Consider the following 13,383-nt stretch of genomic DNA (forward strand, 5'->3'; position numbering starts at 1 on the left):
GTGTTGAGCTAACACTGCTGTGATGGAAATTTTGTTTATTTAGTGATGAATCTATGTTCTAGTTGATTAAATGTCTATATACAATAAGGTCTAGTTTAATACCCAGCCCTAAGTGGAAAAAAAGTTACTCAAGGTTACCAAACGTGCATGCCAAACTAGGCTTAATTCCGACACACGATAAAGAACTGAGCTTCCAGAGGGCAAGAGAGGGGTATAAAGTGTGTGTGAGTGACTTTGGGGCTCCTCTCCTCTCAGATACTGTGCAAGTGAGACTGTGCGTTCTTTTCCATCTGATTAACACCTTCTCTTGTAATAACCCTATCCTTTTTAATAGGGAGGCCTCGGGTGTGATCAATCTCCAGAAATTCCACAGCAAGCTCTGCGAGGATGGGATTGCATGTCTGAAGAGTCTGAACCCAGTGACCTGTGACGGGGTCGCTCCCCTGGAAATTAAATTCTCTCTGGCCTCAACCTTGATGTGAGATCAGAGACAGGGACATTGTAGGCCGGGGTCGGATAACCTTCAGTGCTGCATTCTGAAAGAATGGTAGGCATTTTGCTAGGTATATCCTATGTACTAGGTTTGTGGGAACAGTGTCTAAGGGAGACACTACAGCTGTAATAAACTAGAGTAATAAACTAGTAATTAACAATTACATATTATTGTATTGTCACAACTGTGTATCTTTGTAGTATAAACAAACAAACAGGATGGCAAAGCCACTGGCATATTATAAGAGTAGATGGGGCAAATTCAAATCTGGACCCTTATTACTTTCTAAAAAATGTAACAAATTTGAGAAGTATATGGCAGTCACAGAGTAAAAAGAAAGAACATACACTAGTTATAATTACTTCATGAGAACTAATTATGGGGAGACATCAGTCACAAAGTGTGATGAATGAGTGTGGGTTTCCTGAAAGGGGGAGGTTTTAACCTATTTTAGCTAGAGCTACTGAGGGATATTTCAGAAAACAAGAGAAGTGAAAAAGATAACCTAATAGGTTTAATTGGATAGCATTTAACATGTGGAAAGTAGAAGCAGAGATGAGGAATAAACAAAGGACAGTTCAACAAAAGTCAGGAACAGAAGTGGCCAGGCAGAGACAGAAAATAACCCATATATCCAGTGTGTCAAATTCCAGGGCCCGGATCTGAACTCCGCCCCACCGAGACGTGCGACACAGAAGCCCAAGATGCATGACGGAACCAAGCTCAAAGTGGACCAGAGGGAAGGAAACAGCAAACCAGAGCGGGAAGACCACAGCCCGCAGAGCCGACCACACCCCCAACATTGAGCTCTGTCCAACCATTCCACCCAGATGAGCCCCTTGATTCTCCCCCCACACACCCGCACGGAACAGATCTACAGAGGACTACCCAAACCCGGACGAGCGACCGAGCTATGCGATTACATCGACGATGATGGAAGTGGCAGGTCCTGATGGTCCGATCCAGGATCACCATCCATGGACCATGAGCGACACGAAAAAGGCCATGTCACATCTCTCACTGCCAAGAAGGGCCAGGGGACTCAAGTTCACTGAAGAAGATTACAACCTTGCACGAAATACATGATACAGGGAAGCTTCAACAAGGCTCAGTGATTCAAAACTGAAGCCCCAGCAAAAATGGATATGACCAAACTAACAATGTGCAAACAGGACAATGAAGAGACAGTTAAGAGAATACCAAGCCTGGCTGACTGAAATGTACAATGAGTTCAGAGGCCGGACCCACCGGCAAACATCTGTGCTCCAGAGATAACAACATACGAGGCTCTCCTAATTAGTTATTTACTACATGGTGTGAAACCAGAGATTTCAGCAATGGTCAAACAGAACTGTATAACATGGGACAAACTGTGGCTCATCAAGAAACATGCTATCCATGCTGAGCAGAGACTCAGCATTGAGACATGAGCATTAGGCACTGTTCTGGTCAGGCCACACGAGCTCCTGAGACTACCCAGTGGTCTGCAACTTGAACAGTTTAAAGCATCTAATTCATTTCTTTGGCAGGCCATGTTCTTACTTAGCACTCAACACAAACTCCTGTAATTCAAAATAACTTTTTGTTTTTTATACTTGACCTATGGATAAAAGCAGTGTGGGTTTAGAAGTGTCAGTGTTTACACTGTTTGCAGCTACCAATAGTGCACAAAATATCTCAGAACAGATGTTGTGTGATTATGAACAGCAGTATGTTTGTAACATATTCCGGCCAACAAGAGAGATCTGCCAGAATCATCATGGTGAAATATAGGGCCTTCATAAAAACAAACCCTGACAGAGACGTGTGCTCCCCCACTGGGGAAAGTTTAGTCATTTAGCCCTGGCTGCTATACATACATTCACTTACAGGCAGTTTCTACTTCCCCATTTTTTCTTCATTAACTGTGAACTTTACATTTCATTTTCACTCTAGCAATCTCATGACTCATAGAGCAAACTGGGATTGCTACAAATACTACATTTTCAAGCGTACCACACTCTTCAAACCACATAATTAATTTTTTGCAGTATTTTGTTATTGAACCCTACTGTTTTCCTTCGTTATATTCATAACACACTCCTTATTCTATGTGATAGTTATTGTTCTATGCTCAGTCACATGCTTGATATACAATTGATGATTATACAGTAACTACATTACTACATGTTGCATTTTGACCATATAATCCTTATACTTGTTTTGTTCCATGATCCTTAGAACAGAGGTCACTATGAATAAGACGTAGGTGTAATGACTCCACCAGCAGACCAGGAGAGCACTGTGCACCTACACACTCAAGTGTAAACAGTCTTCTATGCCTTCATATCCAGGAAACCTTGACATGGCATGTCTGCTCAAATCTGACGGTGTTTGGGTTGGTGACTAGGAATAGGAGAGTAGTGGGATAAGCTTAATCGGCTACTTGTCTGGTTTATCCCATCGCTGTAGGTCAGGCATACATACTGGTAGTAGTGTGGAGAGAGGGGTTCATTTCCCTTAATGAACCTGCTTGTGCTATAACGAAATGGATAGGGGTGGCATGGTTACTAGTGACATGGCGTGGTATGGGAGGGTGCTGGAACTACCAAGTTCAGCTGAGGAATGTAAATGTGCTAAGGCAAGTCATGAGGTGATTTTATTAGGATCGAAGGATGTGTCGATAAAAGCCTCTGCGTTAGACACAACAGCAGAGGGAGAAGGTGGAATCTGCCAGAGGTGGTTAATTCAGAGAGATGTGACAGGGCAGGTTCAAAGCGGAAGGGCAGGGCTTAGGGCCACTGATTCATGGCATTTAGTGAGGCCACGTCAACAGAGAGGAGGCAAATGATTACTGGCTCAGACATGAGAATTCAGAGAAGCGAAGAATCACCTGTCAGGAATTATGGGCGAAGGATGAGAATCACATAAATTTTTTGTTTGAAGCAGCATACAATGTCCTCACAACCCTACAAAACCTTGGACAGTGGATAGGTGCAGATTCTGGTTGTAAATTATGTGCGAGGGCTGGAACATTAGCCTCAGGGCTGCATCTCGTGGAGGCACGGTTAGGTGCTTAGCTATTTTGCATTTTAATTCAACAATAAGCTCACAGAGGTTACTTCTTTTCCCAATATTAGTACCAGTGCAACTAGGTTTTCTGTCATTGTTTTGTTCAAGAAAAGCTGATGCTCTGGTGCCCCATTGCACATCATTTGACCATACCCCAGATTCCAGAATGAGTGGCAGAAGGCTAAAAATACAGGATGTGTGTTAGGGTCAAAAGATTCCTTAAGCGTATGCTGCACAGATCCATACAGGAAAATGAGTGACTGCTGTCAGTCATATCCTAATTATGAAACAGGCACACCTCATGATTCAGGGGCCTAAACACATCTTGATCTAAACACGAGTGTGTGAGGAGGCCTGGACGCTCGGACAAACCCTGTTGATTGAACCCATCAGCACGTGACTCTTCTGAACACCACTCCCAGGTTTATTCATACAGGCTGATATGTTCTGAAGACTGTTTACAATATCTTCTCAGTTTCTGAGAAACACATAAAACCTGAGCTGCATTTTAGTGCCTATCCTAATGGAAGCTAGCAGTGAACAAAGAAGCATGTGTGTGGTTATAATAACAGTTTGTATAAATGTTTGTGAGAATAACAGTCTGAGTGTTGTAGCTGGTCAGAAAAATTACATGGGCTTGGTACACATCACCAAATCAATCTGACACAAATGCTCTAAACCTCACTGTAGACACTCCGTGTATATATAAGAAATGTGTAATTTCATATTATCTGTTTCAGACAGCCTGACACCGTGTACCTCTTTCAAGTCTACCATTGCCGTGTGCTAAAGGTTTTAATTACAAATAACTAGGTCACCTTGACCTAGTCTCAGAGCATACAAACACCTGCATTTTTGGTGTCCCAAAGTCAACTTTGACAACTGGCTGCATGCCATTGTCCATCTACCACTTACAAGACACACATTTTATGATGTTCATTGATCAGCCATGCTGGTGGACAACTGTTTGTACCACATCTGTTCATGTGGTCTACATAATGATGTCAAAGCACTAGCAACAAGAGTTCAAGAGTCTGACGTAATTTGACCCTGAACTTATTTTGATCACAAATACAAGGTACATTTTATCACTTATCCTAAATCATACCTCTACAGGACTCCACTGAAAAAGCTCATAAGGTAGAGCGAACATGTTACATTGAACACCAAGACAGCAATCAACACAAACATTCTGGCAATAAAATTCAGTATTTTGAAGCTTTTTTTTCTTTTTTCAATTACCGGTACATTTTTCCTTTCAAACCCTTTCAAACAAGCCTTTCACACAAATAATTCTTTAAAAATAAATAAATAAAAAAACAATCTTATAAATAGAATTGTCAATGTCAAATGATCCTGCTTGGGTGCCTAGATTCAAGCAGTAACACTAGGAGTACTTTGAGTCTATAAAGTGTCTCTTATATATAACCAGAAATGTAACAATCTCCTACGCTGCTGTTAACAGGCCTAAGAGATCCCTGGCGTGGCATACAGTGTCTGCTCATCTCTGATGGAATGCTGCTGTTTGGGTAGAGCGTGGTAGAGGGCCTGGGTCTGCCCTCTCTCCCATCATCAGAGGAACACTTGGTTGAGGACAGAGGGATGGACGTCTGCAGCCTGCAGGCTCTGGAGCAGGTGCTGTACCGTGGCCTTCCGTCCGTGCGACTGCTTCCACATCACCAGTCCTGCCAGCACCTGGCTCTGAACGCTGAGTGGGTGGTCCGCACGGCAACGATACAGCTCCTCCCGTGACAGGTCCAAGTCCATTAGCACCGTCTCCCACTCGGGGCCGAGACGAGAGGCCAGCTTGTTCAACTGCTGAAGGGAAGGGACTGTGTGGAGAAGGTGCTGGGGAACACTCCACTGAGCTAGACATGGAGACAACAGGAAAAGACTGTTACCATCAAACCAGCCTTACTGTCATGCGGTTCATCGACCTGTAATCATGTGGAAGCATCACACAACTCGATCAATAGCAGAAAATCATAGTAATCAAAGGTTACAAAGTTACACGTCTGCAATAACGTTTTCCATTGTTGGCAAGTACAACTCTTTAAATATGTCATGATTCACACTGCATGATCCAAATGCCTGTAAGTACCATGTGTTATTCAGAATCCAATGCCCTGTGAAAAATAAATATATACTCAGTAAGGAAACAACAAAGAACTGCTTTTACTTGGAGGCATGTTTAAACCATCAATGTCACACTGAAACAACCACTGTGCAAATAGTTGAACAGCACAACACATGAAAAATAGAAGAACTCCATCATTCCTCATCATGCAAACTTGTGATCATGCAGGTTTCATTCAGGTGAGAGACAGGCTTGCCTCAGATGTTTGATATCTGCACCAAGTGATCTTAAATGTCTCTTTTTTGATCTTTAAATTATATTTTTTGTTGTTTTTCCAGAAGAGGTGTGAAATGTGTTTTATTTGAACAGTGGTGGGGACAAAAAGAACAAAGTTCAGATTGGCAGTTTGTTTTGAAAGTAGTTTTTTTTTTTTTTTTATAAACGCCTCGCAGAAGCAAGGACAGCCATTGGGTGAGGACTGGGGTCACAGCAGAGCTTCAGAGTCCTTGGTCTGAAAACAAACCACAGGTGGAACTTGACAGTTGACAGAGTTGTGTTTTAAGGTGTAATGTAGATCTAATCCAATGATAAAGCTTGCCAGTCTGGAGATGCCCCTAAACTAGCTGTAAATATATTGTTATAATCAGTAGAGATCAACTGTCTTGTACTGCATTCTTGTATGCTAGATCACATTTGTATAGTTCCGTTAAGGCTCTGTTTGTAACAAGACATACAATAAGTGTATAAGGCCCAAACATTTTTAACATGCACCTAGAATCATTTCAAATACAATTTATGATTTAGACATAGCAAATGGGAAATGACACTGCAAAGTCAAATCCTCCAAGGTACCTCCAGGATTTAGCGCATGTTTCTGGTTCCAGTATCTTGCCTAAAATCTGTATAATAAACCTCCAGTTGAGATCCCATTAGGAGTAACACAGTAATCCCACCACTTGTTCATATTGAATGTCAAAATGATGAAAAATGTGATGCAAGACATTTAACCATGTCATGATTGCTGGTGAAAGATTAGCAGATTTTAGCATTCTAGAGTATGCTGATCTCCTGGGATTTTAACACACAACAACAGTTTGGAAAATGCCGGGTGGAAATGCCTTGTTGAGTGAGATCAGAGAATGGCTAGGTTGGTGTGTGCTGACAGGAAGGCTATGGTAACTCAAATAACCTTTCTGTACAATCGCGGTGAGTGAAATGCATTTCAATGTAGAACACATTATACCTTGAGGTGGATGGGCTATAACAACAGGTTCTAACTACAGAGCTATAAGTGTATCAGGTTCCACTCTTGTCAGCTGAGAACATTTACCCATCTTACAATGGCCATGTCACAGCTCAATGTGAACTTCAAAGGCCTATAGTCACCAGATCTAATGGAGCGCCTTTGGGATAAGAGAAAATATGAGATATTACAGCATAAATTACATGATGTAATCACATCAATGTAATCTCTAAGGAATTTTTCCAACACCTTATGGAATCTATGCCACACAGAAGTGAGGTTTAGAACAAATGGGGTTCTTCTACACAGCATTACTACATGTGTTACTAATTAAGGGGCCACTGAATGCCACCAAACAATCACAAATTTCCATTAGTCCATTCCTTGTTAATTCTGTTAGCCTTGTGGCTAGAGTACAAACACGCCACAGAAGCAAAATCTGGGCACTAAACATGTCTTAACTGATTGACTACAATATAAAAAATCCATTTTAAATTACATTTTCTCTCAAACTAATGTTTTAAATTACAAATGAGATTATACATACAGTTGAGAGAACAACAGAATCCAGCACAGAGACAATTAGACTTTTTTGTATCCTGTTTCCAAGGCCGTTATCTCTTTACACTGGCAAAACCTGAGAATGTAAAGGAAAGTCTCTCGTGCCTGCTCACTTATTGATGTGTCTGTCAGTACATGTAAATGTTTACAAAAAGATTTGAAATGTTTTTAAGTGCATGATTATTATTCATTTCTAAAAGATTCACAATAATGCATTAATATAGCATACACAAAGGCTAGGGTACCGTTCTCAAAGTTAAATGTCAATCCTAAAGTTTAAAAACGTCCACTAGAATGGAAACAATAGCCCTTGGTCTTGAGCAGTTAAAGCCTGTGCAGTTAAAGTTAAATTATACATGTCAGATAGCTACAGTAAGATAATCATATGACCACTATTATCTCTCACTTATCAGTGTACACTTACAGACAGACCCATCACCACCATTCAGTAGTACTGGTTTGCAAGTAGGACATGATGTGTGGGGTGCAGATTTAGGTAGAGACAGAAGAGGAAGAGGAAACATTTTAAAGTTCAGATTTCCATATGAGAAACAAAGTAGAACCTTAGCCCATCTCATTACAAAGCAAGTGCTGATCGGCCAACATGGGAATGCAAAAATCCAAATATGACCACAGAACGTATGCAAAATGTGCTGTTAGCAAAGACAGACGTGCCACAGAAAGTTACTTATTATACTAAACATTTTGCTTTGTATTACTAATCTTGCTCTGAGGTATAATAGCCTACCTTTGGACAAGGTTTAAAAGAACATTACTGAACTGTGTAGAACCATAAATTTATTATTTTATTTTTTTTATGATAAAAAGGGCAGATCAGGAATAAATGTAGAAAATGAGGGTGGTCCACTGATGAGGAGTATTCAAACCATGACACTCTTTTGGTGCGTCACGGACTTACCAAAACCTTAGTCATTTCAGGATTTTATTTTGCATTTATTTCTTTTTTGCATTGTTTTGTTTGTTACTTGTACAGTTCTTTGTTTGGAATACAAAGATAAAGATGCACATATAGAAACAAAACCCTCTTCCAGTTCATAATTTGCATAACACTCACCCCCAAACTGCCACATAAAATAGACAAAGTTAACCATTATGATATTGAGTATACAAATGTATAAAAACATACACATAGGCAAATAAACTCTTCGTATCTTCGTGAGGATGATAGCTGGTACAACCAATTAAAATGTGGGAACTTCCATTTTCATAAATTGCTATGCAAAAGTGAAATTAAATAAAACTAGTTGTAAGATTACCCAACTTACCAAACCCAATAAAGATTAGAAAATGCTTTTCTGAAACCAAAGGTACTAAATCATGTTTCACTAAGACCAACTTTATCATATATTCCATATCAAATATCTCCTAGACCTAGTTACTGAGGTGCTATGCACCTATCCTTGCGCTGAACATTAGGACAAGCTCTAGGACAAGCTTAGAGCTCAAGCTGATGTATACAGTTCCTGCACTTAAGGAACAAAGAGAAGCAGTATGTGGACGGCTAGGATTCGACTGCAGCAGCGTGCACAGGGCTGAGCTTTGAGGTACTTCAGTAGGAGACAGTGCTGTTTATCTGGGACGGGCTCTGGATCCAGGAGGGATGAAAAACATCCGCTGCAATGGTACAGAGTCTACATAATGTACTTGTGGATCAAAGGAAGGGGAATATGTAACTGGGGTCATATAAACTTTGTGATCACAGTTACGCATTGCTCCAAATTTATTATAAAGGGTAAGTCAGATCTGTCCTCAGACTGTAATCCTGGTGTCCGTTTTACAAATGGTAAGAGATGCAGGATATCTCCCCATCCTGTCTGTTATTGTACATCAGAATGAACAGTGTAATATGTTACCAGTCATTACATCTGATTTGAATTTCCCAGTCTTACGATCATTCACTGGACCATCACCAAAGTCATAAACTTGTTCAAATCAAGAGGACATGGAATACATAAGCTACGCCAATGTGTTGATCTGTTTTTGGAATTCATTTCTTTAGATTTCGATGCTTTAATTTTTTGAGTGCTTGTGAGCACCTTCAAATTTCCAGGTTTGACATTTTCACATCTTCTACAACATATCACCCTACTGCTTGATTGCAACCAAATGCAGCAGCTATTCCACTCATGCTATGATGCAGGATACCTGAATCCGACAGCTGAGGAATATATTTGCTCCAACTGTTGTTGGTGTTATTTAACAGAGAGCAGGTCATAAAATGCTGAGGTTGTAGGCTACTTACATCACAGAAATAGCATGCAAAAATCAAATATTGTAGTTAACCAAGAACTACATAAATGCATTAGGTGTTTCACTGTGAGCAATAATATTAAATCTTTACTTTTCCAAAAAGTCCGAAGCACATAAATAATCTCCAACAAGCTTGTATTTGAAAAAAGCTTAAGGCAAATAGAGGATCTGGTCAACACTAATGCAAGACTGACAGGAAAAGGTTAGACTGCACCTGCACCATATGCACATGGACCTTCTTCCACTCGGATACCTTAGGTCAGGTAAAAGTGCAGGTACGAAAAACTGACTGCCTACAGTGCTTCTTTATAAGACATGGCAACCTCCTGGCCCTCTCAGAATGTTTAATAAAGTCACAGGAGGAAACAGGCCAGCTGGACTGTGGCTAAAACGCTGCTAGGAGGAGCCTGGCTCAAGAACAGGGCCTTCTGCATGTTTCTGCAATGACAACATGATTTTATTCAGCCCAAAATTCCTGGAAAGCACACTGGTCCGGAGGGCGGGGATAGTGCCAAATACAAACAAACAGGGTTCCTTTGAGAGCCAATTATTAAATGTGCCTACTTTTCTGTACTGTTATTGTAAGGGCTAAGCAGTGTGGCGCAACGAGAGAAGGCCATATATGTCCTCAGAATAATGTCAGAACTCTGTTGAAAAAAGTGAAAGTGAATTGTGTAGTAACCCATAGAATAGACTGGACCTGAAATACTGAAACTAGAGATTTACGGTATACTACAGTAAAGGACTAACATGCAGATGAGGATACTGATGTTGTCTGTGAGAGACAATCTAGAATTAACAACATCAAATGAGAACATCTGAAATAGCCTATATCATGTTTCCATGCCAACGGAATAATATTATCTGCTGCCATGACAAAGGCTTCCCAAACAAATGCAATCATGAATTTTAATTGTATAGACACCACTGCATCTTTGCTGAACAAAACCAAAAGTACCCATATTCCTTTTTTTTGGTTTGTTCCCCACCCTCCAAAAATGTCTAATGTTGCCTAGTGTAGACAACATTAAGCAATGCAATCAGCATTTGCTAATTAAAGTTGGATTTTGTCACAGTAGGGATTTCTTGTTCATTTGAATGGTTATATTCTGTTTCCTAGAAATGTGTTTTGTATTTATAGGGAGTGCATTTTTCATTTACTGTATCCGCAGGCCTCTCCCATATATTATAAGTCAAACTACTGCGAGTCAATAAAGCCTTCATTTCAGAAGTAAGGGAGACGGGAAAGGGAGGGAGAGCAGCCAACAAATGGCTTTGATTGGGTGATTTTTCCTAGAAAGGAGGATGCAGGGCGAGAGTGCTGGGCCTCAGAGCTGCTGCCAGGAACTAATGTAGCTTTCATGGAAACCAGGGCAGTCAGCCTGGCCTTGACAAACTGAAAACACAACTTGGAATTTTTTTCCACATCCTTCTGACTCTCTCTGTAGTCATTTCATTCTGTCAAACCACGTTAAAAGTTTTGGCTTTGCCCCACAGCATGGCTTTTGGTTAAAAATAACAATAAAGGTCCAATTAAGGATGTTTTTAGTTAGTCTGACAATACAGTTGTTAGAATTGTACTTTTCTGCTGAAGTATACACAAGCTGCTTGAATTTGGGATGAAATATCAATATCAAAAGTATTATTTTTCATATAACTTTGTTGTTTCGATTTTATTTAGGCCCATGTTAAATCTTCCAACCTGCTTATGAAAGATAAATTCAAGGATAAGAATAAAACAAACTCAGCCAGACTCTCAAGTGAACACTACTCTGTGGAACACATCCCGTTATTTCTATAATAGAAGGCCAGACCACATTTTACATCAAGTACATAGATAAGTGACTAGTTACATAAAAAAATTCTAACAGATGAAGCAAAGCCAAACCTGTTTGTATAAATTGTAATTGTATAAATTATAAAAGGATCTACATACCTACAAACAAAATGGAGGTAGTGGCATATATTGAGTATATACAGCTGCCTCTGCAATTAATTCATTTATTGTTAACCAATAGTGATAAATATTATTTGTACTTTTTACATTACTTTAGTTATAAATCAGTTCATGTGCCTATGTGCAAGACTATACCAGCAGACTCACTGGGCTGCACTTCATCTGCGATAAGACAAAAACCTGACACGTTTATCAGGGGATGGGAGGGGGTGTCAATAGTGTGTTATTTCACTTTCTACAAAATTATATAAATTGGGGCTAAAATGGTAAACAATAAATGAATTGGCAGATTGCATGCTTGATGCTGTTACAAATAGCAAAAGATTCATAACCAATATGAGAATGTTATAAAGTATTACTTAAGCTTTTTCGCCCTATATTAATGTATGTATAGCTGAACCAAACCACGCTGACGTGTTTTTTAAGTATTATTCGTTCTTTTCGGAAGTCCACATTGAATAATAGTTTTCGTTGAACTGGGCTACTACGAGCCTCATCATGGATCTCACCAGTAGGCTAAACCAACCGCTTAACTTCGAGTTCAGTTCAGCTTAGTTCGCTTCAGAGTTTAATCGAATATTTATTACTTCCTTCAACCCTAAACGATCCTCAACACGAACCACTGGTAGCGAATTTCACAGCAAAATACATAGTACAGTTATTATACATAGTACCAACATTCGTAGTTGGTAAATCTAACTAGTTGGTAGTAATAAATCCACAGCAATAAAAAGTTGAAATCATTAGCCACTGCTCACCGGGTTCAGAAGGATTTGTGCTCCCCTCCTCTAATAATAGCACCAATGTTTGTTTTATCCAGGGAAAGTCTTGTTCTAGTGATTTCAGAAACACGTTGAAAGCATTAGGGCCACGAGTGGGAAGAAAGTGAAGAAGCCTCAATGTCTTGCTTTTGTTAGAAGTTTGTGACTGAATTTCCTCTACTTGGGTCTCGGTTAAGATGTCCTCTTGATACAGATATTGAATGATCGTGTCATCAACTATAAGTTGCTCGGAGAGCTGTAGTCTGTGCGCTCGAAGAATTTCTTTGTGCTTGGGGTCCATAATTTAATGTCATACCTAGCAAAACGTTAAAACTAAGCTTGCTCGCAAAGACGTTTCCCGTGCTAGCAAGCTAACTAAATTAGTCGTGGATGTGGCGTTACAAAGGAGCCGCTCTTTGGCTAGACCTTAAAACCTATGTGAAATTTAATGAAACACGACCGCCTCACTAAACCGCACCTCTGAACACAATGCTGTCTAACTTAGCCGTATCATATATTAAAGTTTGTTATTGCTGAGTGGTTTTTGTTTACGTCGTTTCCTCATGTTACATCTTCGTATGCCGACTAGAAACGAAATACGAGGAACCAAAGTTTTGCCGGTATATATTTTTTAACGTGAATTCCTCCGTTTAGTGTCATTATTTCAGTTGTTTTACAATATACAAATTTATTCCGAGCTTTGCGATCACATAAATCTGTGCAAATGTCCTCCCCTCAATCAGCTCCTTTCTTTTTGTCTTAACTGCCTACAAAGCTCCATTTCCTTCTGCTCAGAAGTATTACTGCATTTACTGTAGTTTCAGCACAAGGTAATTGCATATATACGTTAAAGTTTGTTTGTTTTTTTCACATAAAAATCAGGCATTATCCTAATTTTGATAGTATACAATGCTTACTTTGGTCATATTAATTGTTGTTCTACACACAAAATCCATCTCAAAATATTTG

At 39.8% G+C, this 13,383-nt stretch overlaps 1 protein-coding gene across 1 annotated transcript; it reads right to left on the reverse strand.

The window, feature by feature from the left end:
- Positions 1–3,945: 3,945 nt before the first annotated feature.
- Positions 3,946–13,115, reverse strand: cradd (CARD and death domain containing adaptor protein). Its single transcript, XM_077006447.1, has 2 exons — positions 12,412–13,115; positions 3,946–5,412 (listed from the first exon to the last, which is right to left on the reverse strand). Exons 1-2 carry the CDS (start codon positions 12,713–12,715, stop codon positions 5,117–5,119), a joined length of 600 nt encoding a protein of 199 aa, XP_076862562.1. The 5' UTR covers positions 12,716–13,115; the 3' UTR covers positions 3,946–5,116.
- Positions 13,116–13,383: the final 268 nt, after the last annotated feature.

Source organism: Brachyhypopomus gauderio, chromosome 5 (genome assembly GCF_052324685.1).
Source record: "Brachyhypopomus gauderio isolate BG-103 chromosome 5, BGAUD_0.2, whole genome shotgun sequence".
Classification (NCBI taxonomy): domain Eukaryota; kingdom Metazoa; phylum Chordata; class Actinopteri; order Gymnotiformes; family Hypopomidae; genus Brachyhypopomus; species Brachyhypopomus gauderio.